Source organism: Artibeus jamaicensis, unplaced genomic scaffold (genome assembly GCF_021234435.1).
Source record: "Artibeus jamaicensis isolate MK-2021 breed Jamaican fruit bat unplaced genomic scaffold, CSHL_Jam_final scaffold_847, whole genome shotgun sequence".
Classification (NCBI taxonomy): domain Eukaryota; kingdom Metazoa; phylum Chordata; class Mammalia; order Chiroptera; family Phyllostomidae; genus Artibeus; species Artibeus jamaicensis.
The window spans coordinates 27,822,447-27,844,148 of record NW_026522057.1 but is presented as its reverse complement, the minus strand read 5'-3'; the positions used below and the strand labels follow the sequence as shown (position 1 = coordinate 27,844,148).

The 21,702-nt window shown below is 60.1% G+C and overlaps 1 protein-coding gene across 1 annotated transcript in view; it reads left to right on the top strand.

Moving 5' to 3' along the window:
* Window positions 1-21,702, top strand: part of CAMTA1 (calmodulin binding transcription activator 1) — a 586,497-nt gene that overhangs the window by 512,167 nt on the left and 52,628 nt on the right. The window contains exon 9 of the mRNA XM_053660233.1: window positions 1,891-2,025. Coding sequence (XP_053516208.1) covers window positions 1,891-2,025 — 135 coding nt within the window. The remainder of the gene's footprint in view (window positions 1-1,890; window positions 2,026-21,702) is intronic.

The window sequence follows — 21,702 nt, the reverse complement described above, 5'->3', positions numbered from 1 at the left end:
TCCCAGCAGGAACAGGCCTTCGGGGTGCGGGAGTTGTCCTTAGCAAAGGCTGACAGAGGGTCTGAGCCAGAAAAGATGGCCGCTTGGACCAGCGGAGATGGAGGGAAACAGATGGACCTGGGGACTCTCTGATGGACCGAGTCAGGGGGAGGGAAAGAGAGCATCCAGGGAGCATCCCACGGGTGGGCCTGTGTGAGCCAGGCTGCTGGGCCGGCACCCAGGGGTCCACGGTAGGTCCTCTCCATCCATCTCTCGGGAAGGAAGGCATGCCTCGGAATCTGCCACCGTCCCAGCATCACTGCAGGTCGTGCCAGCGCCAGGAGAAGAGCAGAGGCTGAGGGGGACCCTCCGGCTGGGACATCTGGTAGGGAGAAGCCTTGGGCTGCCCAGGAGCTGGCCAAGGAGCAGCAGGCTTGCTAGGCAAGGAACAGAGCTGAGCAGGCTCAGGTGGTGTGTGTGCTGACCACCCTTCCTTCCTGTTGGCAAACCAGGCTCCTCTCCAGGGCAAGCAGGTAACCACAAGCTTGGAAATCCGCCCGGAGATGCTGTCAGAGCTCCGGAGGTTCTGGACTTGGCTGGAGGTCCCTGCCCGAGGGGCTTCATGGGAGGTCCTGTGGGGCCCACACCAGCCATGGAGTCAGATAATCCAGCACGTGGTCCAGAGCGCAGGGGCCACAGCAGGATAGAAAGCACAAGAAAACAACCCCACTGGTCATCCTTGGGCAGTGACTTCCTGGAGACCTGCTCTGGGGATGGTGGCCTCATATGTGCACCTGGGATGGACACAGGCCACAGGTCAACGAGCTGGTGTCCCCACGGGAAGTGAGGTGTACATGAGACGTCCTCAGAGGGAAGCGGGGCTTTACTCTGCCCTGGGGAGCAGCTGACTTGGACGGCTTCCTCCAGTCTGTGAGCTTCTGAAACCCCAGAGTCTAAACAGTAACCTGATCCCCCTGTGGGGCCTCCCTGGAAATCTGGCCCGGGAGGCCCTGGGCACTGGTATCTGGTATTCCAGAAAAGCGGGACAGAGGGCACATGGCCCCAGTGCCTACCAGGGGACAAGGCCTGGCAGACAGGGCGGCCCACCTGCATGCCCAGCACAGGCCTCCAGGTCCTGGCCGTGGCCACAGCCCCCAAGATTTCAACGAGAACCCGCCACAGCAGCAGCCTCAGCCCCAGAATGAAGCGGCTCTCTGCCGGGGCCGAGCTTTCTACTTGCTGACAATGAGAACGTCCATCGCTTACTCACTCACTCATTCCTTCAGATAGCAGCCTTCACTGAGCCTCTGGGGGCCAGAGCAGCTCATGAGACCCACACGGGCCACCTTCCCGGTGCTTACCGTCCAGGCACTGGAAGAGGCACATGCTTCGTGTTGGCACCCCCAGCACAGCCCCCAGGGCCCAGAGGCGCAGCCAAGGCTCCCCCTGTCGGCACCAGGGAGGCAGAAGAACTGCTGAAAATCCCGGGGAGGCCGTGCTCCGTGAGCCAGGACAAGCCTGTAGGAAGGGGTGAGACAGGAATATGCACAAAGGAGTCTGAGCCCCGCCTGCCCAGGCCAGGCAGGAGGAGAAGTGGCAGGGAGCAGGGCGTTGGCTCATTCCCTCCTCACTCTTCATTCATCATTCATTCAGCCAGTCTGCACTGAGCTCCCAGTCCCCACCCTCTGGGGAGCAGAGGGGCAAAGCAACAATGACCCTCCGGGCCGCAGAGTGATCAGGGCGCCTGGTGGAGCCAGGGGTCCAGAGATGGTCTCTGGAAGAAACAGCAAGGCCTTCTGGGCCTCGAGGGATGAGCAGGCCCTGGCTGAGAGTGCCCGGGAGGGGCCTAAGGGAGGCACACGGGCCGCAGGGTGCCCGCCCCTGCCTGACCTCTTTGTATTTTGCTTGCAGCCCATGACACTGGTCTCGTGACCCTACAAGTTGCCTTCAACAACCAGATCATTTCCAACTCAGTGGTGTTTGAGTACAAAGCTCGGGCCCTGCCCACGCTCCCCTCCTCCCAGCATGACTGGCTGTCCCTGGACGGTAAGAGCAGCGCTCGGGTCACCTCGCCGGACTCCGTGGGGGAGGGGCAGTGGAGGGCAAGGCATGGAGAAGGAGGAAGCAGCCAGGTCTCTTTCTGGACAGAGTGGGTGGACGGGGGTGCAAGTGCCCACCACGGGAGGACATGTGGGGCTGTGCCCGCACCTGGGGGTCTCCCTGAGAGAGAGTGAAGTACGTGAGCTTGGTCCTGCAGCTGGCACTCCTGGCAGGGGGTCTGAGTGGCCAGTAAGCCCCCAGGGCTGTTTCTGAGCTGCCCCTGAAGCTCCCTGAGGCCACCATTGAGCCCCCAGCCCCTTAAGGGACAACTGCAATGTGGGTGGCTGGGCAAGGGCACAGGCCAGGACTCGCTCCTGTTCCGAGGCCTGGACCGCGAGGCTGTGTGTTGAGTGCTTCTGCCCCTTATTGAGAACGAGCCAAAGCTTCTTGTGGAAGCCCTCAGACAGCCATCGCCTGCTGTGTCCAAACTGGGTTCACTTTGGTCTCTGCCCTGGAGAGCATCTGGAATGAGCCCAGGGCTATGATCATGGTGGAGCAGGGAGGGTCAGGGAGCGCCAGTAGGCTCCAAGGGAGGAGACCGGACCTGCTGGCCGAGGACAGGGCTCCCGGGCACGAGGGACTCTGCACAGGAAAGCCGCCAACGACGGCTGGGAGACTCCAAGGTCAGAGGCTGCCCTTTGGGCCTGGACGTGCCTGGACGTGCCTAGAAGAAGCGCCGGGTTTGGCCTGGGGTGCTGGTCCCAGTCTCCTCACTGGGACAGAGTGGGAGGGGTGGCTGCACGTGACTTCGCCGTCGGGAAGCTCAAAGAGGTGCACGGTGCTTCACTGCGGACCACGCCAGCCCGGGGCACAGGGGCTTGGCCAAGCTGACCACGGGCCTCCTCAGAGGTCAGTGTCTGAGCGCCCTCACCTGTCCACAGCGTCCTTTGCCTTCTTACCTGACTCCCCTTGGTGCTGGCTGCTGGAGGACTTTCAGGCTTGGGCATGTGCCCTAGCCAGCCCCCCAGCCACCCGGTGTGCAAACCTCAGCCTGGTCCCAGTCCAGGCCCCAGCGCAACAGGGTGCCTGGCAGCCGCCTGGGCCACTGAACCTTCTCAGCCATTCTGAGAGGTGGCGCCTGGTCAGCAGGCATCTGCACCCTGGCCGTAGCTGCCCGGGAGCACCAGGCTGGCCTTGGCAGCTGCACTGGCTAAGGCTGGAGCCAGCGGGAGCTGTGAGAGTGGCCTGCAGGGTGTAACAGAGAAGGGCAGGGTGACCGGGGGCTCCTGTTCAGGAAATCCGGCTTCAGTTTTGCAGAGCAAACGGGAACCGGAGCTGGGAACTCTGCAGAGCCCTGGCTCTCCCTGAGTGACCAGGTCACCTTACCAGGGTGACCGGTAGGGTGTTGGGACCAGGTAGGACCTGTCTGGTAGATGGAGCCCTTCAGAGAGCCAGGTGTCAGCCAGGTGGTGCCTCGGAGCCCAGGAAGCCGGCCCCCTGGAAGCCTAGAGAGCCAGCTGTACCAGGAGGCTGCGGGCGGGGAGGACACTGCAACGCAGGCCCCGGGAAGGGTGCGCCACCACGATGCTTCTTGGCAGCATGCCCACCTGCTCTCCAGAAGTCCCCTCAGGGGGACTTGGAGCTCTGCCCACCCTCCAGCAGGCCTCTGGTGAAATAAGCACCCCCAGCCCCAGCCGCACACACAGGAGAGACGGCCGGAGTTGGGGAGGGGATTTGGCAGCACCGCTCCTGGGAGAGACACCCCTGGGAGAGACAGACTGGGGCCCGAAGGACCTCGTGCTTCCTTCCCTTTGGACTTGGCCAGGTGTCCTTTCATGCCCAGGAGGGGAAGGGGGGCCAGGGCAGAGGAACCAGGAGCCACACCCTGCAGCGGGGGAAGATGAAATCGCCTTCCCCTTTTTCCCCTTAACAAAAGACACATGTGACTTATCCACCCAGGGATTTTTCTGAACCTTTCACCAGCCTGATAAATAACAATGGGAAGGGCCAGGCAGAACCGCAGCACCTGGCAACGAGGACGCTGGGGCAGCCCCAAGGGTGGGGGTCTGCGGGCTTCTGGCCAGCCCTGAGCCCTGGCAGTGAACTTGGTGTCAGGGATGATGATGCAAGGGGCCTGTTGGAAACCTTCCTTTCCCCCTCCCATCCCCGCTCTGGTCTCTGCAGCTCCTGTCCTCAGCCCTTTCTTCCCTGGTTGCTGGGTAAATTCTGCGTGGGAGCCACTGGAAGGTGGAGATGCGGCGCTTAGCAGGGAGTGGGGGTGGAAGGTTGGAAAGGGGCGGGGGGGGGGGGAGGGCGCGGGGGAGGGACTGCAGCACGGAGCCAACCAGGGCGCACCGGCTAGGAGGTAGTGTGCGCGCACGGGCGCGCGCTCACACACACATGCACACACATGTGCACACATACGTATGCATGCACACCCGCCCCACGCAGCTGCAATGCAGGGCCTTCTCGGACCTGCTGGCAGCAGAGCCCGCGCCCGCCAGGACTGCGGCAAGGATCCACGTGGGAGAGGCCGGCCTTCCCGGCCCCGGGGAGAGGCAGTGACAGCAGTGACAGCCGACACCAGTCTGCGTGGTCGTTTCCCTCCTTCGGTCGCCAGGCTCTGGATCCTAGGAGCGTTCTTTGCCGTCCCTCCCCCAACTCCCATCCCAGGCGTGGGGGGAATGTTTTGAGAAGAGAATTTCTGCCTTCATTTGATGTTTTAAAATGGCTTTGTTTGCCAGACTCGAGGCTTGGGTGGGGGTGGGGGTGGGGTGGGGGCGGTGCGCAGAGAATGTGAGCCGGCTGGAGCAGGCCAGTAAGCTTTGTCTGATAGCCAGCCCATTGCGGGGGAGACCTTCCCGCAGGAAGGGCTTAAGTGCAGGGGTGCCACATCCCCCAAATCTCAGCTGGGTACAGCCCTCCAGGCAGAGACCCAGCGTAGAAATGGGAGTGTTGGGAAGTGGGGGCGTTGCCACAGCCTCTGCAGCCATCCCTGCGGTTCCGGGCGGTTCCAGGCGACCTCAGGAGCTCAGCCCTCTGGGTCCCTGGGGCTGCAACATTGCAACATCTCCCCACTCCCCCCACCACCCCACCCCCCGCAGGACTTGTCCCTTCTCCCACCTCCAGTGGATGCTCTAGGGGGCACGGGCCCTGCCTTCCAGAATCCCAGCCGTGGAATTCGTGTGTCATGAACACACGGGGGATGAATGGACACATGCCCAGGAAGCCACAAAAGGATCTTAATGGTCAGGAAGGCTCCCCGGAGTAAGTGACCCTTTGCTGAGACCTCAAAGCTGAGAGGGCATCAGCCAGGCCCAAGGGGACGGGAAGGAGCACCAGGAAGAGGGAGCAGCAGGCTTGGGGCCTTTGGGGAGCTGCCGTTTTCACCACTTCTGCCCCCGTGGTCCAGACGTAGAACAGATTTTCCCAGGTCACTTGCACCAGGACTCCGGGTGGTCTGGGGCAGGCCATCCTGCACTTGGGGATGCAGTGGGGACCCCTTCCTTTCCGGGGTAGAGGCAGTCAGGCACCAGGGTTCACCCTGAGGCCGGTGGGGAGGGACTCCGGAAGTGTCACTGCTGCCTGCGACGGGTCCTGTGGACACACACCGCCAGGGCCGTGCTGCACGCAGACACGTGCCGTCTGTTTAGACAGCCTCGCCTGTGTCTGTGCAGAGAAGAAAGCCAGGCCGTCGGCACTGCGGTCCTAGAGCTGAGGGGGCGGGGCGGCCCCGTCCCTGGGAGGGAAGGCGAGTGGGACTTCTGTGTGCCCTGCTCATCCTCCTGTCGCCTCCTGTCGCCGTCACATTCGCTCTAGGGCCTGGGTCAGAGGACCCCAGGGTCCTCTGGCCCTGCCCCCACCGCAGGACCCCACTAAGCCGCTTACACTTAACTCTATTTACGGTTGCTTCTCAGTCAGCTGAGTCTCCCACTCGGGAGGGAGGACTGGAGTGAGGCGTGGGTGCAGCTGACCACGTGGGCAGGCCTGCTGACCCTCAGGGTCTGCGAGGGACCTCGTCATCTCAGGCAGAGGGGAGAACAGGACCGGGGTCTCACCCCCTCATCTAGGTGCCTGCTTTCTACGTAGCCTCAGGGCAGATACCAGCTCCCAGGTGGAGGGGTTTGTCTGGTAAGCTGACCTCTGGGGCAGCCTGCCTCCAGGTTAGATGTCCAACAAGACTGAGCTTGGCTCCCATCTGCAGAAGGGCAGAGAGGGAGGGAAACACGGTTTGGCCTCCCCTCTTGGCCTTCTGGTCTGACCCAACCCTCTGGTAACAGACAGAAGACACATAGCTGGGCCGGTCCCCAGCTCTGCCTCCCTCCACCTCCGAGAGCCTGCCGGCCTCATGCCTGCAGCCTGCGGGCCCCTGGAGCAGAGACCCCATAGTGACCGAGGGACCACAGGGGCAGCCCCAGGCACAGCAGGAGAGGACCTTCTGGCTGCCAGACACCCCAGGGCTTCTGCCTATGCCCACGCCTCCTGGCCTGGTCCCTCCCTCCTACACACCTGCCAGCCCTTTGCCCAGTCACCCAGTCACCCAGTCACCCTCTCTGGGTCTGTTGTGTCCTCACCTGTCCCCATGGGAGAGAATGCAGAACCCAGGAACAAATTCTGAGAGCATCACTTTGACTAGAGGATGTAGAGGAAAGACAAAAGTAATTTGGTTGCAAATCGTTTCAAATGTCAGCTCCGCTGAAACAAGCACAGTCTGCGTTAGGGAGGAGAGAACAAATTCACGAGGTTTTAGGGTTAGATCACACGGCAGCGCCCGGTCTGGACTGCAGAGCTGCCTGGGTTGCACCCTCAGTCGAGGCCTGAGGGCTGCCTTGGAGCACTTTGGAGGCCACGTGGGAGAAGCAGTGACACAGGAGCCTTCCTCTGGCAGGTTACATTCTCCTGCCACAGGCACACCAGGGCCCGTTAGCCTGGGGATCTCTGTGTGCTTCTTAGCCCAGCAGGGACCTGAGAGACATGGTGGCAGGGGAAGGAGCTGACGTGACCCAGTCTTATACTGGGGACTGGAAGCCAGGTGGCAGGACGCACCTCCTCAGAGCTGCAGCCCGGCCAGCGGGGCCCTGCCTCCTCGTGAGTAGCCGCTGTGGTCTGCTGGCCCCGTCACTGCACACTGGGGGTGTCTGTCCTCAGCACTCCTGAGCCGGGGCCCAAGGGCCCGGGAAGCCGTCTCACGCTGTTTGCAGCTGGGGCCACGTCAGGTCAGTGTCTGTTTGCAGCTGCTCTCTGTGGCAGGGAGCAGGTCACCTTGGGGCTGCCTCACGCCTCCTGCAGCAGCGACCAGCGGCGCCCTGCAGAGGGACAGCCCCGAGGAGCAGGTTCAGCATCTGCCGAGGCCTCACCCTGCCTGTGGGGGCAGGAAGCCAAGTAAGCACTGTGGGGGAGCCCCAGAGCCCGGCACACACGGCCACCCTTGCAGGACTGGCTTCCCAGCCACCTGGGGTCAGGTGGCTCGTCTGGAGTCGTGAGGCGGGAGGCTGAGACCTTCAGGTGGTCAGCGTCCACCGACTTACCCTCCACCTTTGCATTTGTTCCCTGGGGCTATTATATAGCAAATGACTACAAACTCAAGGACCTGGCCTCTTGCAGTCTGGAGGCCAGAAGTCCAAAGTGAAGGTGTCAGCAGGCCCACACTGCCTCTGAAGCCTCTGGGGGACAATCCTTCTTGCCTCTTTCAGCTCCTAGTAGCTGCAGGCAGCCCTTGACCTTCCTTGGCTCACAGCAGCATAACTCCAGCCCCTGCCTCTGTTGCCCTGTGACATCCTCTTTCTGCGTGTTTTTTTCTTTCTCCATTTTCTCTCATAGGGACCTCAGTCACTGGGTAGGGGACACCCAGTCCAGCCGGAACCCTCTTAACTAGTTACATCTGTAATGAATTAATTACAAAGACCCTGTTTCCAAAGGGCACATCCCAAAGCAAGGGGAGTGGGGAGGGGCCCAGGAGAGAACTGGCTACACGGACATTAACAGAACATTCTAGGAGGAGGTGTCAGTGATGGGGACTGAGAAGGAGTAGTCCCGGGCGTCGGAAGGACACAGGAGAGGTGGAGTCGGAGGGCTCGCCGGGGAAGGGGGCGGCCAGCTGCGGCAGAGGTGCCCACAGTGCCCACACCGACCCGGGACCAGACAGGCCCCGGGGAGCGTCTCCTGGCCACTCTGATCCCTGCGCTCACCCGCCCGGAGGGCTAACCCCTGCCCCGGGCTCTCCTCGCCGTGTGCAAAGGTGGGGGCACCCTGCTACCTCCTCCCCTGCACCTCTTCCTGATGCGGGGCCACCCGTCTGACTGCCCCAGGCCATCTCTGCTCCGATTCCTCTTGGGCAGATCCGCCCGTCCATAGGGGACCCGTGCCTCACTGCTGCTCCCCACCCAAACCCCACATCTCCTGCAACATTCCCCACCTCGGGGGACAGTCCCGCCCACCTGGAAGACCAGCATCACCCCTGAGACCCCCCGCCACTCCCTCCCCCCACCCCATCACCCTACTTCTCCCATTTCTCTCTGTCCCCTCTGGACCACCTTCATTCAGCCTCAAGTCGGTTCACACTCCTAACCAGGTTCTGTCCCCTGGGCCGTGGGTCCTTCCATTGTCCTCTGTGCCAGGCGCCACGCTCGGCTCCGGGGCCTTTCTTGTCATGGCAACAAACAAACCACAGAGGAACATAACCAGGGCCGTGAAAATGGGGGACCTGGTAGAAGGTGCCAGGGCGCTGCCTTAGGCTGGGGGTCCAGAGGAGGCCTCCGTGGGAAGATGGCGTGGCAGGCGGGAGCTGGCCAGGCTGAGGTCGTGGGCAGAACGCTTCAGGCAGAGGGGGTGACAAGGACAGAGTCCTGGGGCGAGGAGCCTGGTGTGTTCAGGGGGCTGAGGAGGCCACCGCGGTGGGGCCGATGGCAGAAAGCTCAGCGAGGGGGAGGAGCCGCGTGGGCCCGCCGGCCAAGGCCCGGAGCTGGGAGTTTATCCGGAGGACGGGGGGCCGCCACGCTTGGGTGTCCGTTGTCCAGCCCCCGCTGCTGTGTGGGGACTGACTGGGGTCTCCACTGGCTGCAAGACCACGGGACACTCCTGCATCCTGCAGGGACGGCTGAGGGCAGCTCCCGGGGGGCGGTAACGATGCGTCCTGGGGACAGTGTGGGGACGTTTGGAGGTGCAGCCCAGGGTCCTGCTGGTGACCGGAACACGGAGGGTGAGGATGAAGGATGGGCCACGTTGGGACACAGGCGTGGACAGCTGGGGTCCGTGGGCCGTCTCCCACGGTGAAGGAGTGAGAGGAAGCAGCCTGGGTGGAGGGAACCCAAGTCCAGTTCTGGTCGGGTTTGGGTTGGCAGCCCCATTCGAGTTGCCAAGGGTGCAGTGGGGACTGGAGGTCTGCAGGCCACAGAGAGGTCCAGGGTGGCAGTGACACCTGGGAGTCTGCAGCCCGGGCGGGGACTTGAAAGTCACAGGCCTGGACGCGATGGTGCCGTGGGAGGGTGCAGGTCGGCCGCGGTTCCCCAGGACTTTTGGGGTGTCAGCAGAAAGGGGGCTGGCAGAGAAGCTGAGGAGAAGCAGCCAGCGAGCCAGGAGGAGGATGGGAAGGGTGTGGCCCCGGTGAGACTGAGAGAGGAGAAGGTCGTGGCAGCCACATCCAGGGCTGGGAGAGGTGGGTACAGCAGTTCCTTGTAAAGGAAACAGCACCTAGGAAGGGTTACCGCCAGAGGGAGCAACGTGAGTTTGAAGACCCCAGAGAAGTGGCTGGAAACGTGGATAAGAGGGTGCCCAGCCGGTCTGGGAACTCAGAGCTGTGGCTGGCCCCCGGCTGGGCTGACGGAAAGGGCCAAGAGTCTCGCACACTCACTGGGCCGAGGAGATCCCATGTCCCCACCACCTCTCTCTTCCTCGTGAGCATGAGGAACAGACCTGGGCCCTGCCGTTCCTGCCGGACCTCTGGTGCCAGCCCAGTCAGCCCTCTGACAGGCCTGTGGGCCCCAGGAAGAGAAGCCCCTGGACCCCAGACTTGGCGACATCCCACCTCGTTCTGAGTGCCAGGGATAAAACGCTCCGTGGTCCCCATTGGAGAGCAGGGGCCAAGAACAAGCCCCAACGTGGGAACAAACTGTGACTCACCCCGAAGTGGGGTGTGGGTGTGAGGCGCCCAGGAGACAGCACTCAGCCTTCTGCCCGGTTGCCGTGGAAGACAGGAGCCCTGCACACGGCTGGGACGCCGCCTGTCAGACCTCAGAGCGATGGCACACGCTCCGAGGTCAGCTGTGTCGGGCTGCCGTCATCCAACCACGTCGCCTGGACAAGGATGAGCCGCGATCCCGGAGACAGGAGTCTCGAAGGCAAGCCTGGCAAAACTGAGACCCCAGAGGGACCAGCGGGCGTGGGGCTACTGCCCGGCCAGGCCAGCGTTTGGCTGGCTGGCTTCGCCTTTCCTGCGATCTGGCTCCCAGAATCCACCTTCCTGGGAAACAGTAGAGATGCTGATCTGTTTATGCAGCGGTGGGGAGCCACAGCCTGAGACTTTGAGAGTCAGCCCATCGGCAGCAAGGAGGAGAGGCTGGGACAGAGCAGGGGCTGGCGCAGCCGCCAGGAGAAGCAGGGTCCCGGAGGTCCCCCCGCCCCCAGTCCAGCTCCTGGCAGGACCGAGAAGGCAAAACAGCCCCTGGCTGGGGCCAAGAGCAAGGCCTCTCCTTCTAAAAGCTCCTAAAAATACACACGTCTCTCATCCCTCCCAAGCAGCCCAGCGACCTTGCAGCCCCGCTCCTGTGAGGACAGGGCACTGCACCGAATGGTCAGTGGCTCCTCCACCGCAGTAAGCTGCTGAGGCTTTCCACTTGTGCGCTCGAAGTCCTTTGTCTGAGAAAGAAAGGGACAGGCAGGTGTGTGTCACCTGCCATATTTAATAAGAATCACAGGAGACATCGTAAAAAGTCAGTGGCGGAGCGGGAATAGTCAGCACGTCAGAAGCAAACTCAGAATCTTGAGACTTAGGACTTGAGGGAAACTCCACTGTCTCACCCTCCAACCTCCGCATCCTCCCGGAGCGGGTCTGCGCAGCGGGAAGAGCGGCAGCTGCCCCCCACCTTCACTGAGTCGGACAGAAGCACCCCTAACTCCTGGCCGGGCCCGCTCTCCTCCCTCCCGTCCCCTTGCCCATCTCCAGCGTGCCCAGAACCACCGACGCTCCCGGATCCAGGACACCAGGCGGGTGGGAGGCCAGCTGGAGCCCTGGCTGCTGCGGTGGGCTGTGCTTTCTCTGCTGGCCTGTGCTTACCTGTCCTGACCAACTGAATACCTGTTCACGCCTGGCTCCACCCTGCGCTCCAGGCCCCTGGGGCAGAGGGCCCTGCCCTGGCTTCAGCAGATGGGGAAGCGAGTGTCCTCTCTCCTGCCTGAGCAGAGCTGTGCTGGGATGTGAGCAGGGCGCTCTGCCTGTCCGATGGAGCCACGTTTATTAGAAGAGCCGGTGACATCTTATGTCTCTTAGGTGGCACCAAGCTGCGTCCACTTGTCTGCAACACGTGGGAAAGCATTCGTGTGGACTCAGCAACCTGTGAGGTTGCTCTGCAGATGAGGACACTCAGACACAGCGGCCAGTGGGTGGCACACAGAGTGTCACACCCAGGTGGCTGACCCCGTGCGCCTGCTCTGGACCCCCACATGACGAGTCTTCCTCCAAGCCTCTGCTCCCAGCTACAGCCGTGTGTCTGGCCCCAGAGCTGAAAGCGTCCCCTGCCTCCGCTTCCCCTTTCCCTGTGCCCCTCTCCCCAGTTTGCAGGCTGGACCTGCCAAACCCACGGTGCTTCCTCCTCGCGGGTCCCTCTGCCATTTTCCTCCCTCAGGTCTTTGTCACTGTGTGTACCTGGGCTGGGGCCTCCCAACACTTGCGCTTCTACCCATGATACTGTACGTGAAGCGTCAGAAAGGACTGACGGGGCACGGGGTGTGCCAGGCGACGCGCTCGGTGCCGCCCACTGGGAGACACAGGCAGAAACACCAGCACCTGTGACCCGGTGCAGTGGGGCCTGTTAGAGAGGGACACCCAGGGCTGCTGGGAGGGGAGTGGCCACCCGCTCCTTGGGAAGGTCAGGGTAAACCCCCGCTCCCCGGCATGGGACACAAGCCCCTTCTCTGCAAGCTGACCGCGCCTGTCCCCACGAGTGGTCCGCCCTCACTGCCCCTGCGTGATGCTCTGCCCTGAGTCCACTCCAGCGCTCGGGCCTCCCTGAGTGAACCACGGTTCTCGTCTCTGAGCACACGCTGCTCCCTCTGGGCCTCAGGTCTTCTCCCTGGGCTGGGTTAAAGAGCTGCCCTGCTGAAAATTTCCACCCTGAGCCCCACCCCCGCCACAGTGGAGCCAAGTCCCACCCCATCCCACTCCCCCGAGACAGGATGCCTTCTTTTGACTTGGCTTCCTTACCCGCTTTGTAACTCCGGCTTCAGTGATGATCTCTTCACAGTCGTGTGTTAGCTAAGGGTTAGTGGAGACCTCATCAGGTGCTCGGCGCGGGGCTCAGTGCTGGAATCCAAACAAAAGAGTAAAAACAGAGAAGGGTCTCATGCTCATCCGGTGGGGGAAACCAGGCCTGGCCACCAACCCTCTGTGCAAAGAAGCATTTGGGGAGCTTGTACCGATGCAGGGGAGGGGCCCCTCCTCGGGGATGTCAGGGAGCATGTCTGAGGAAGTGACCCTTCGGGAGGAGCCAGGAACTCCCTGGAGAGGGAGGGGCAGCTGGCATCCTCCCGGCAGGGGCAGCAGCATGCACAGCGAGCCCGTGGTGGGAGGGAGCCCAGGAAGGCCGTGGGGGTGGAGAGGGAGGTGAGGGGCCGACCGGCCAGGCAGGGGGCACTCTAGTGGGCCAGGCTTTATCTCCAAGGAGGGGGCAGGCACTGGGGGGCTGAGAGGTGGCTACAGGGCCGGGTTGGCAGCTGGAAAAGTGCCCTCAGCTGCTGTGGAGAGTGGGCGGGAGGCGTGAGGAGCCAGGTGCAGGTAGACTGCTCAGTGTTCCAGGCCGGAGAGGATGTTGAACTTGGAGGTTCTGAAGAGCAGGGGACAGTCAAGAGGCATTGAGGAGGTGGCGTCAGTAGGCATGTAGGTGGGTCACTTGTCCTGGGGAGGACCAGGCACAAGGTGGGTGGAGTATGAAGGACCTTTGGGACACCCGCGCAAAAAGTCAACAGCAAGTGCATGAAGGTGGGCTCCCAGCACAGAGACACACATGGGCAGGAGGGAGAAGGATGTGACATGTCTACCTGGAGGTGGCATTGGATGACAGGGGTCCAGGGGTGTGGCTGAAACTGACAAAAGGGAGAATGTGCTGAGTCCTGAGGCCAAGGACTTTAATTAGCATGGTGTCCCAAGAGTCTGGGAACACAGTAAGTGCTCAATAGGTGCTCCTTCGAGGGACAGACGGGTAGACAGGTGGATGGACGGGTGGACTTTGTGACTGCTGTTCCCACTGCTACCTGACCTCAGCTTTAAACGGCTGTGGCATTCCTGGTGTCAGAACCGGGCTGGGGGGACTGTCCCGAGCCAGCCGGGCCCTGCTTCAGGCAAATGACCCAAGTCAAGAACGCAGGAGCTGGGCCCCAAGCACCTTCACTAAACGTGCCCAGGGCGGGCCGTTTTCATTGCTGTTAAGGGGCCAGCTGCTGAGAACAGGATTCTGCCCTCAACTCACTGGAGTTGGAACAGGAAAGGAGAGCAAATCTCTTCCCTGAGCCACTCAGACCCGCCTACCCGCTGACCTCAGAAAAGAGGGGACTTGTAGGTGGCAACCAGGTCCTTAGCAAGCCACTGGGTGGTACATCACAGTGCTGGGCTTGGAAGAGGGCCTCTTCTGACCCTCTGACTCGCTCATCACCCGACCTATGCTTTCCTTAGAAATGAATGAACGAACGAGGCAGGGGGAGGAATGGGTAGCAGAGTGGGGCCACGGCACCTGTTTTTCCATCCCCACCCCCACGGAGTCCCACTGCATCTGGGCACAAGGGCGCGGTGGTGACGTGGGCTGCAGCAGCCAGGCCCCACGCCACGTGCTCCACATTAACGGCCCTGCTGAAGCCTCACAAGACCCATCTGCTTTGGCACGTGTGACCTCCAGTTGTCATTCTGAGGCCGGCGCCGCACCCCACAAAGGGGTCGTCGGCCATGGTGGAAGAAGGAGCCTTGGTAGAAGGCAGCCCAGTGGTCACGGGTACCCGCTGAGCGCGGCCACCTGAGGGTCACTTGGCTGGGCCCGGGGCTTACGTGTCACCTGGGGTACGTATCACACACAGCCTTTGGGAGCTCAGGTGCAGGACACAAGGCAGACCGGACCACACACGTGGTGTGGCCAGGGCTCGGCAGGGTTGGTCAGGGACCTTAGGGAGCACACGGGAGGGACAGGTGGAGCCGCACTGCGCCCCGTCGTCAGGGAGAGGATGCCCTCGATGGGCCGATTCTGTGTGAAAACTGGACTGTTCGCCCGGAGGAGGGCCCCTCACCTGCAGAGAGAATGTGGGAGAGCTGGCCCACTGCCCAGTGGGAGGGAGCACAGTCCACGTGCAGGTTCGATATCTCACTGACCCACAGAAGCCGCCGAAGGTGTCGCACTCACGGACACCATTTATTCCACGGAAATGATACAGATAGAAGCCAGCCGAGGGAGAGAGGCCTAAGACAGAGCCCAGCTTCCTCGTCTTCTCCGCGGGGGGTGGTGGGCAGTGTGACCCCGCCCCCAGCTTCGATGCGTGGCGATGCTTCTGGGGTGCGGCCCCCTGGGAGCGCCCCTGGGCCTCCCTATCCAGGGTCTTCATAGGACTCTGTAGGCGGGCGGCGGGTCCTTCTAGCGTGGCCACGCCCCCGACAGCGATCCCAGGTGGCCAGCCCCTCCCTTAAACCATACAGTTAGACTATCCGGTGACCCAAGCCCCCCAGGCAAAAAAAGTCACTCTTTGAGGCATGACATTCCAGGGGCTTAGCAGTTACCTCCCAGAAGGTGAGGACAAGGACCAGACCTCTCCTGGACAAGGTTAGATGCTTTACTGCGCAGAAGGAGGCCCCGCCCCCTGCCCCTCCCTCCCTCCGCCCCCCTCAGCCCAGGGGCAGGACAACTTGCTTTGCTCTCCTTGTGGAGAGATGAGATGTGTCTCGTTGCTGCTGTTATTTTCAGTGTCGCCCCTGCACGGATCTCCGTAGTCCTTCAGTGCTTTCAGTCCAGAAAACACGCTTTGTGATGGAAAACGGTTTGAGTGAACACTGTCTTCTGCAGAGACTATTGTGCAAAGTTCAGGCTTTTGTGGGCAGAGATGTGAAATTAACTGGATTACAGGTCAGTCCATCTCAACGTGAAATTAAATGAGAATTCTAGGCACCTTTGACAGCTAAGGTTATTATTCTAACATATGACTTCAATTACCTCGTTAAATCGCTCACCTGCACCCCAGAGCGTGGGAGCCTACCGCCTGCCTCCACCTCCACCCTGCAGTTGGCACCCTGGCTCTCTCTGGCTTCTCCTCCCCCTGCCCCACGCCCACCTCCAGTGTTCCCCGACACTGGAGAGAGGGAAGCCCCAGAACCAGTGCCCTCCTCTCTGCCTCCCCAACATCCATGGGAATGGAGCTGACCTTGCAAATGGTGACCAGCCAGGTGCACACAGGGATCTCAGAGCCAGGGTGGGGCCCCAGGCCCAGAGCATTTCTGCCCAATAATTCACCTTTGAGAGAAAGGAAGGACGTGGACGCTGCGCTCGCCCGTCTTCGGCGATGCTAACACGTAATTCGGTGCCACTCTTGGGGCACAGAAATGCATCCATGCTCTCCTCTCATAAGCCTGATGAGGTTTGTCCTGACATTGGCAGGCCAGGCCCAGGCCACGTGGGAACAGCTAAAGCTGGTGGGGGAAGGTCCAGCGTGTGGCACCGAGTGGGGCCTGCACGGAGGTGCTGTGGAGGGAGCCCAGAAGGCCCCAGACCCAGGAGGTGGGCCTGCCGCACTCGAAGCCTACACACCTGAAACGGCTGATGCCTTTATGACAAGCCTTTCCTCCTGTCTCTTGAAAAGGGCAGGAAAGAAGGAGCTCTGTGCAGAGAGCTGCGAAGCAGCAGGAACCTGTGGGTTCCCTGCTTGTGCTGTCTCCCAGGAAGAAAGGGCGTGGGTGCCCATTGGGGAGTTGGTGGAAGTCCCCGGCATTATTCTAAGTTACTCGAAAGTGAGTTAAAGCCGGGAGGATCATGGCATGGGGCCACGTTTGTTGTGACAGCTCCCCAAGGGACTTCTCTTTGAAGTGGAAGGTGTGTCTTGGGTCCCTCAGCTTCACTGGCCCCAAAGCCAGGGAGCTACTGTCCTGGGTGGGGTCCTGGCTGCACTGAGGGCTCACAGTGGAACGCGACTAGGGCATCAAGGAGAGACCCGCCAGGGCGGCACCCACGCATGCGCGTAGCACAGCCGTGGTGCTCACCGGCCACCGATTTCCGGTGCTGGACAGCACTTAGCACCAGGTGTCTCAGACTTGCCCTGAACTGAGTGTGGCGGCCCGGCCTCCCCAGGTGCAGTTTAACCTGTGGGCGCCTCCAGTCACGCCTTCCCTTCTGACTACTTTTTTCTCTTCAGGAGTTTGGGACACCATTTGACGTGACACCTGAGCTCCTCCCCTGTGACCTCAGTCATTATTAGTCCTCGGTCCCAGCTAGTGGCTCCCCTGAAAGGGGCACTTAGCAGCTCTGGTCACTGGTGCACAAGCCTCTGCCTTCGGTGGCAGCAACCGCCAGTTCAGTGACTGCACAGTGGTTTTTGGCATAAATACTGGGTTATTTGATTGTCATCACCTACGAGACAGTACGTCCAGTCATTTACTTTTAAGTAGGTTCCCACATTTAAAAAAATGGTACCGACTTCATAGGGCAGCTGAGCACGGCAGTCTCAGTAGGTGCCTTTGGAGGCTACTTTCCGGCCGACACACCCACTCCCAGGGGCGGTGACTGCATCCGGGCGCAGTGCACTCAGCGGCAGCTCCGAAGGCTCGCTGGGCTCCTGCCGCGGGCAGAGGCCGACAGCAACCCTGATGTTGCCTCAGACCCGAATGCTGGAGCTTCCTGGGAAGGATCGGGGTGCGGGGGGTGGGCCCTGACCTGGCAGGAGTGGCCTTGAACTGGGGCCTTAGAGGCTCCTGAATCGGCAGGCAGGGATGCATGCGAGCGGGGGAGCCACGCTTAGAAGAAGGCGTTTGTCTCAGTCAGCTCGGGTGACCATAACAAAATGCCACAGAGCAGGTGGCCAAAATGGGTGTGGAGGCCAGAAGCTCCAGATCAAGGTGTCAGCAGGTTCGGTTCCTCCCGAGGGCCCGCCTCAGCTCTCAGCCAGCCAGCGTTCTTGCCGTCCTCATGTGGTTTCCGTGGGCGCGTTTACCCCAGTGTCTCTCTGTGCATCCAAATCTCCGCTTCTTGTAAGGACTCCAGTCAGATTGGACAAGGGCCCCCTCTCTAGCCTCACAGTGCCTCAGTTGCCTCGTTGCAAAGCCCAGTCCCCAGACACGTGCCGCGGTGCTGGCAGCCAGGGCTCCAACGAAGGGAAGGACATGGTCCAGCCAGCCCCAGAGCTTTGCTCCAGAACATGAGAAGTCCCGCCCGCAGGGGATTCTTCACTGTTGTGAGGGCTTTTCCAAGGCCCCAGACCTGCCCTCCGAGACTCATGGGGTGCCTGTAACTCAGACCCCCAGACCAGGGGCTTCTGCTGGAGTTTCGCTGACCAGGTAGGCCAGGGTGCAGATGAAGTCCCCCTGCCCCTCTGTCTAGCTAAGGTGAGGAGCTAACACCGTGTGGGCACCAGGCTCCGAGAGGCACAGACAGCTCTGAGTCCTGCCCGTGACTCTGTGGCGCGGCCACTGAGACACCAATTTTATCCTCTACAAGGTGTTCCCATCCCCAGTTTACTGATGGGAAACCTGATCTAGAGAACCGGTGGCAAACACGAGGCCCGCAGGCCGACTCTGGCCCAGCACCTGTTTTCTACCTGGCCATGGCGCCGAGCTCCTTGCCCCTAGTTAGGGAGCAGTTACACAGCCCTAAATTACATCTGGCCCCTTGAAGGCAACCGTGAGGCTGGTGTGGCCCCCTGCTCTAGAGGGTCAGGGGCCTCGTCCTGTGCCACACAGCGAGGGATTCAAGCTCAGGGCCGTCGGCGTGTCACCACGAGTCACCACTTCCTGGGTACGTTCTGGGTCACCTGCCCTTTGACACTACGGCCCCTGCAAGCAGAGTGTGTCTCTGCATGCAGCCTCACCAACCCAGGGACGGGCACACGTTTTACCATCTTGCCTGCATCCGCGGTGCAGGGCCAGGGAGGGAGTGGCTGGGCCTGTGTGAGCCACCAGGGAGAGTGAGTTGGAGGAGTTTTCACCCAGCTTCTTTGCACTCTTCTCCGGCGTTATGTCCCTTGGGGGGACCCCCAGGTCCTCAGCTGGTGGCAAGCGCATGGCTTCCTCCCTGCAGATGGGAGCCAAAAGCCTTCTCCCAGGATAACACCAACCAGCAAGCACCTCTGCTTCCCGCAGTCCCGCAGCATGTCCCCTATGTAAACAACCGCCCCTCCCCCACCCCCACCCCTACCCCCACCCCAAAGGCCCAGTGGCTCAAAATCACAAGCAGGTGCTCATTCTCCTGGTGCTGTGCGTCGGCTAGGCTGTCCATCAGCTGCTTTTGCCAGGGTCCACGCATGCAGCCACACTCAGGGGTCCGGTCCCGTCAAACCCAGGGTCCCTGCGGCCAAGCACAGGCGCGATTGCTGTGACAGGTCATGCTGGGCATGCCCCAGGACCACACCAGCACCCCGAGACCTCACCTGCAGAGCAGCAGACTGAGGCACAGGAAGAGAAAGGAGCTGGTCGCACGGGTGGTACCTGGTGGAGCTGGGCCAGGGCCTAGCCACTGACCCCAGGCCTGGCCCCCTCCCCTTCCCCTCAGCTCCTTCCTCAGATGGAAGCGGGCTCAGGAGCTCAGAGGCAGGGACACCTGCGGCTCAGTGGGAGGCGTTTCACGCCCTCTGCGAAGCTCGAGTTCACCCCAAAGCAACCTGCCGTTGCAGGGGAAACTCCAATATGTCAAGTTCTCCCTGGGGAACCCCAAGTTCAGGGCCTTATCTGCCAAGGAGGACCACCCCTGGCTTCTCACAACCTTTCAGATGCACAATTAGAAACGACCCCTCTTCCAACCTCCTCTGCCCTGGGGGTCACCATCACGTGGCTCAGTGTCCCCGACCCCGGGCCTGTCTTGTCTCCTCACTGAGCAAGGCCTGTCTGCCTGGATGCTCCACGTGCCATTACCTCCCACGCAGGACTGGACATGGGCACAGTGAACAAGGGTCACCAGGCCTCCTGACCTCGGTCCTCTTGTTCCTACTGCTCAGTGCTCTTTCTAAAGTTGACCCACGGATTCCCGTTATACTTCATTCTTTTCCTCTTCTTCCTCTTGTGTGTGATGAGATATACTGACTTGAACTATACTGAAATATAAAGAACATACCACGTACTTCGCCTATTTAAAGTGTACAGTTTAGAGTTTTTGGTGCCCTCACAGGATTGCACACTCATCACCACAGTCTAGTTTGGAAACATTTTACCCCACCCCCCAAAAACATGCTCATGAACAACCATGCCCTGTGCCCCCCAGGCCTCTCCCCCACCCCAGTACTACTCTGCCTTCAATCTCTATACATGCGCCTATTCTGGACATTTCACGTAAATGGAATCACACAGCATTTGGTCTCTTCTGTCTGGCTTCTTTCACCCAGTGTGACGTCTTCAAGGTCCGTCCACCTTGTAGGCTTTACCAGGGTTTTCCGTTTTATTGCCAAGTAAACGTCCATATGTGTGGATGTCCATTTTCATTTCTCTCAGGCATGCACGTGGAGTGGGGTTGCGGGGTCTCATGGTAACGCCCTGACTAATTCGCCTTTTGGGGAACTGCCGGGCTGCCGCCCGAAGCAGCTGCTCATTGGACATCCCCACCAGAAGGGTGTGCGGGTTCCGATCCCTCCACCTCCTTGAGGTTCCCCCCATCCTTGCGGGTGGGAGTGGCAGTCTCCTTGTGATTTGGGCTTGCCCTTCCCCATTGGCTGTGATGTCGGGCATCTTCTCCTGCGCTTATCGACTCTTTGTACATCTTGCTTGGAGAAGGGTCTGTTCAGACCTTCGTCCATTCCTTTGAACTGGATTATCTGTCTTTTCACTTTTGAGCTGTGAAATTCTTTATGTCCTAGATACCAGTCCCTTATCAGAAATGACTTGCAAATATGTTTTCCCCTTCGTCGAGTTGAATTTTTCACTTTTTTTGTGATGCCTTTTGAGCACAGTTTTTAATTTTGATGAAGTCCAATTTGTGTTTTTCCTTGGTTGCTTATGCGTTTGCTGTCTTAGTTGAGAAACAGTGGTCAAATCCAAAAATAGGAAGATTTACCTCTGTGTTTTCTAAGAGGCTTTCGGTTTTGGCCCTTACATTCATGTCGTTGAGTTAACTGTTTTGAGTTAATTTTTATCTATGGTGTGAGGCAGGACATCCGACTTCATTCTTTTGCTCAGGGATAGCCAGCTGTCCTGGCTCTATTTGTTGAAAACACTCCTCTTTCTCCATTGAATTGCTTTGTCATGCTTACCCATAGTTTTTAAAAACATTTAAAAAAATTTCTGCCCTGGCTGGTGTGGTTCAGTAGATTGAGTGCCAGCCTGTGAACCAAAGGGTCACCAGTTGGATTCCCAGTCAGGGCACACGCCTGGGTTGCAGGCCAGGTTCCCCAGAAGGGGGCGCGTGAGAGGCAACCACACACCGATGTTTCTCTCTTTCTCCCTGCCTTCCCCTCTCTCTAAAAATAAATGAAAACAATCTTTAAAAAAAATCCTTCATGCCTTAAAGATACACAAAATAACATCTTGCACTTATTTTTAAATTGTTATTTCATTTGAGAGGAGTCCTATTTGATTTTTTATTAGAAGTTGACATATGCAGAAACATATTTGGTTTCCTGTGAGCGGAGCAGAAAGGTTATGGCACGCAACTCAGTCTCAGTGGTTGACTTCCCATTCACACTCCAAGTTCAATGCCAGTTGGTCAGGAGGGCTCTGCTTATCCCAGTCACTCTGGGACCTGGCCTGGCAGAGGCTACATCTGTACGTAAACAAGCTTTCATGGTTGCTGGGGTGGGGGGAATGTGGTGGGCAGGTCACTGGTTCTTGGAAATTTCCAGACTGCCTTCTTCAACAAATGGCACCTCACTGATCCAAGAGCTTTGGGAGCTCGGAGAACCATCCTGGTAGGGCAGAATGAGCACAGGCTTGCAACCTGAAATTCTTCATGTCTTCCTCTGCACAATATCCAGCTCACAGGAGAGACAGCAGCAGTGTGGTGGGTGGGTGTCCAGCATGAGCACAGACGGATGCTGTGGTTCCCTTCCTCCTCACCCACAACAGCACCTGCCACCCCCTCGGTGCATCAGGAGACCCACTGCGGAAGTCAGGGCTGTAGTAAGGACTCTTGTGTCTGCTTTAAGGGGCAACACTTGCACGTGGTCTGGGAGCTTCCAAGTGGACTCATGACTGGGCAGAGTTTTTCCTTTCCTCTATTTTTTAAAAATGGCCCAGGTATACTCAAAGCCCCATAAAATCCAGTGTAATAATTTGCCTGAAGCACACATATGCCTTACCCTGTCATTTCCTAT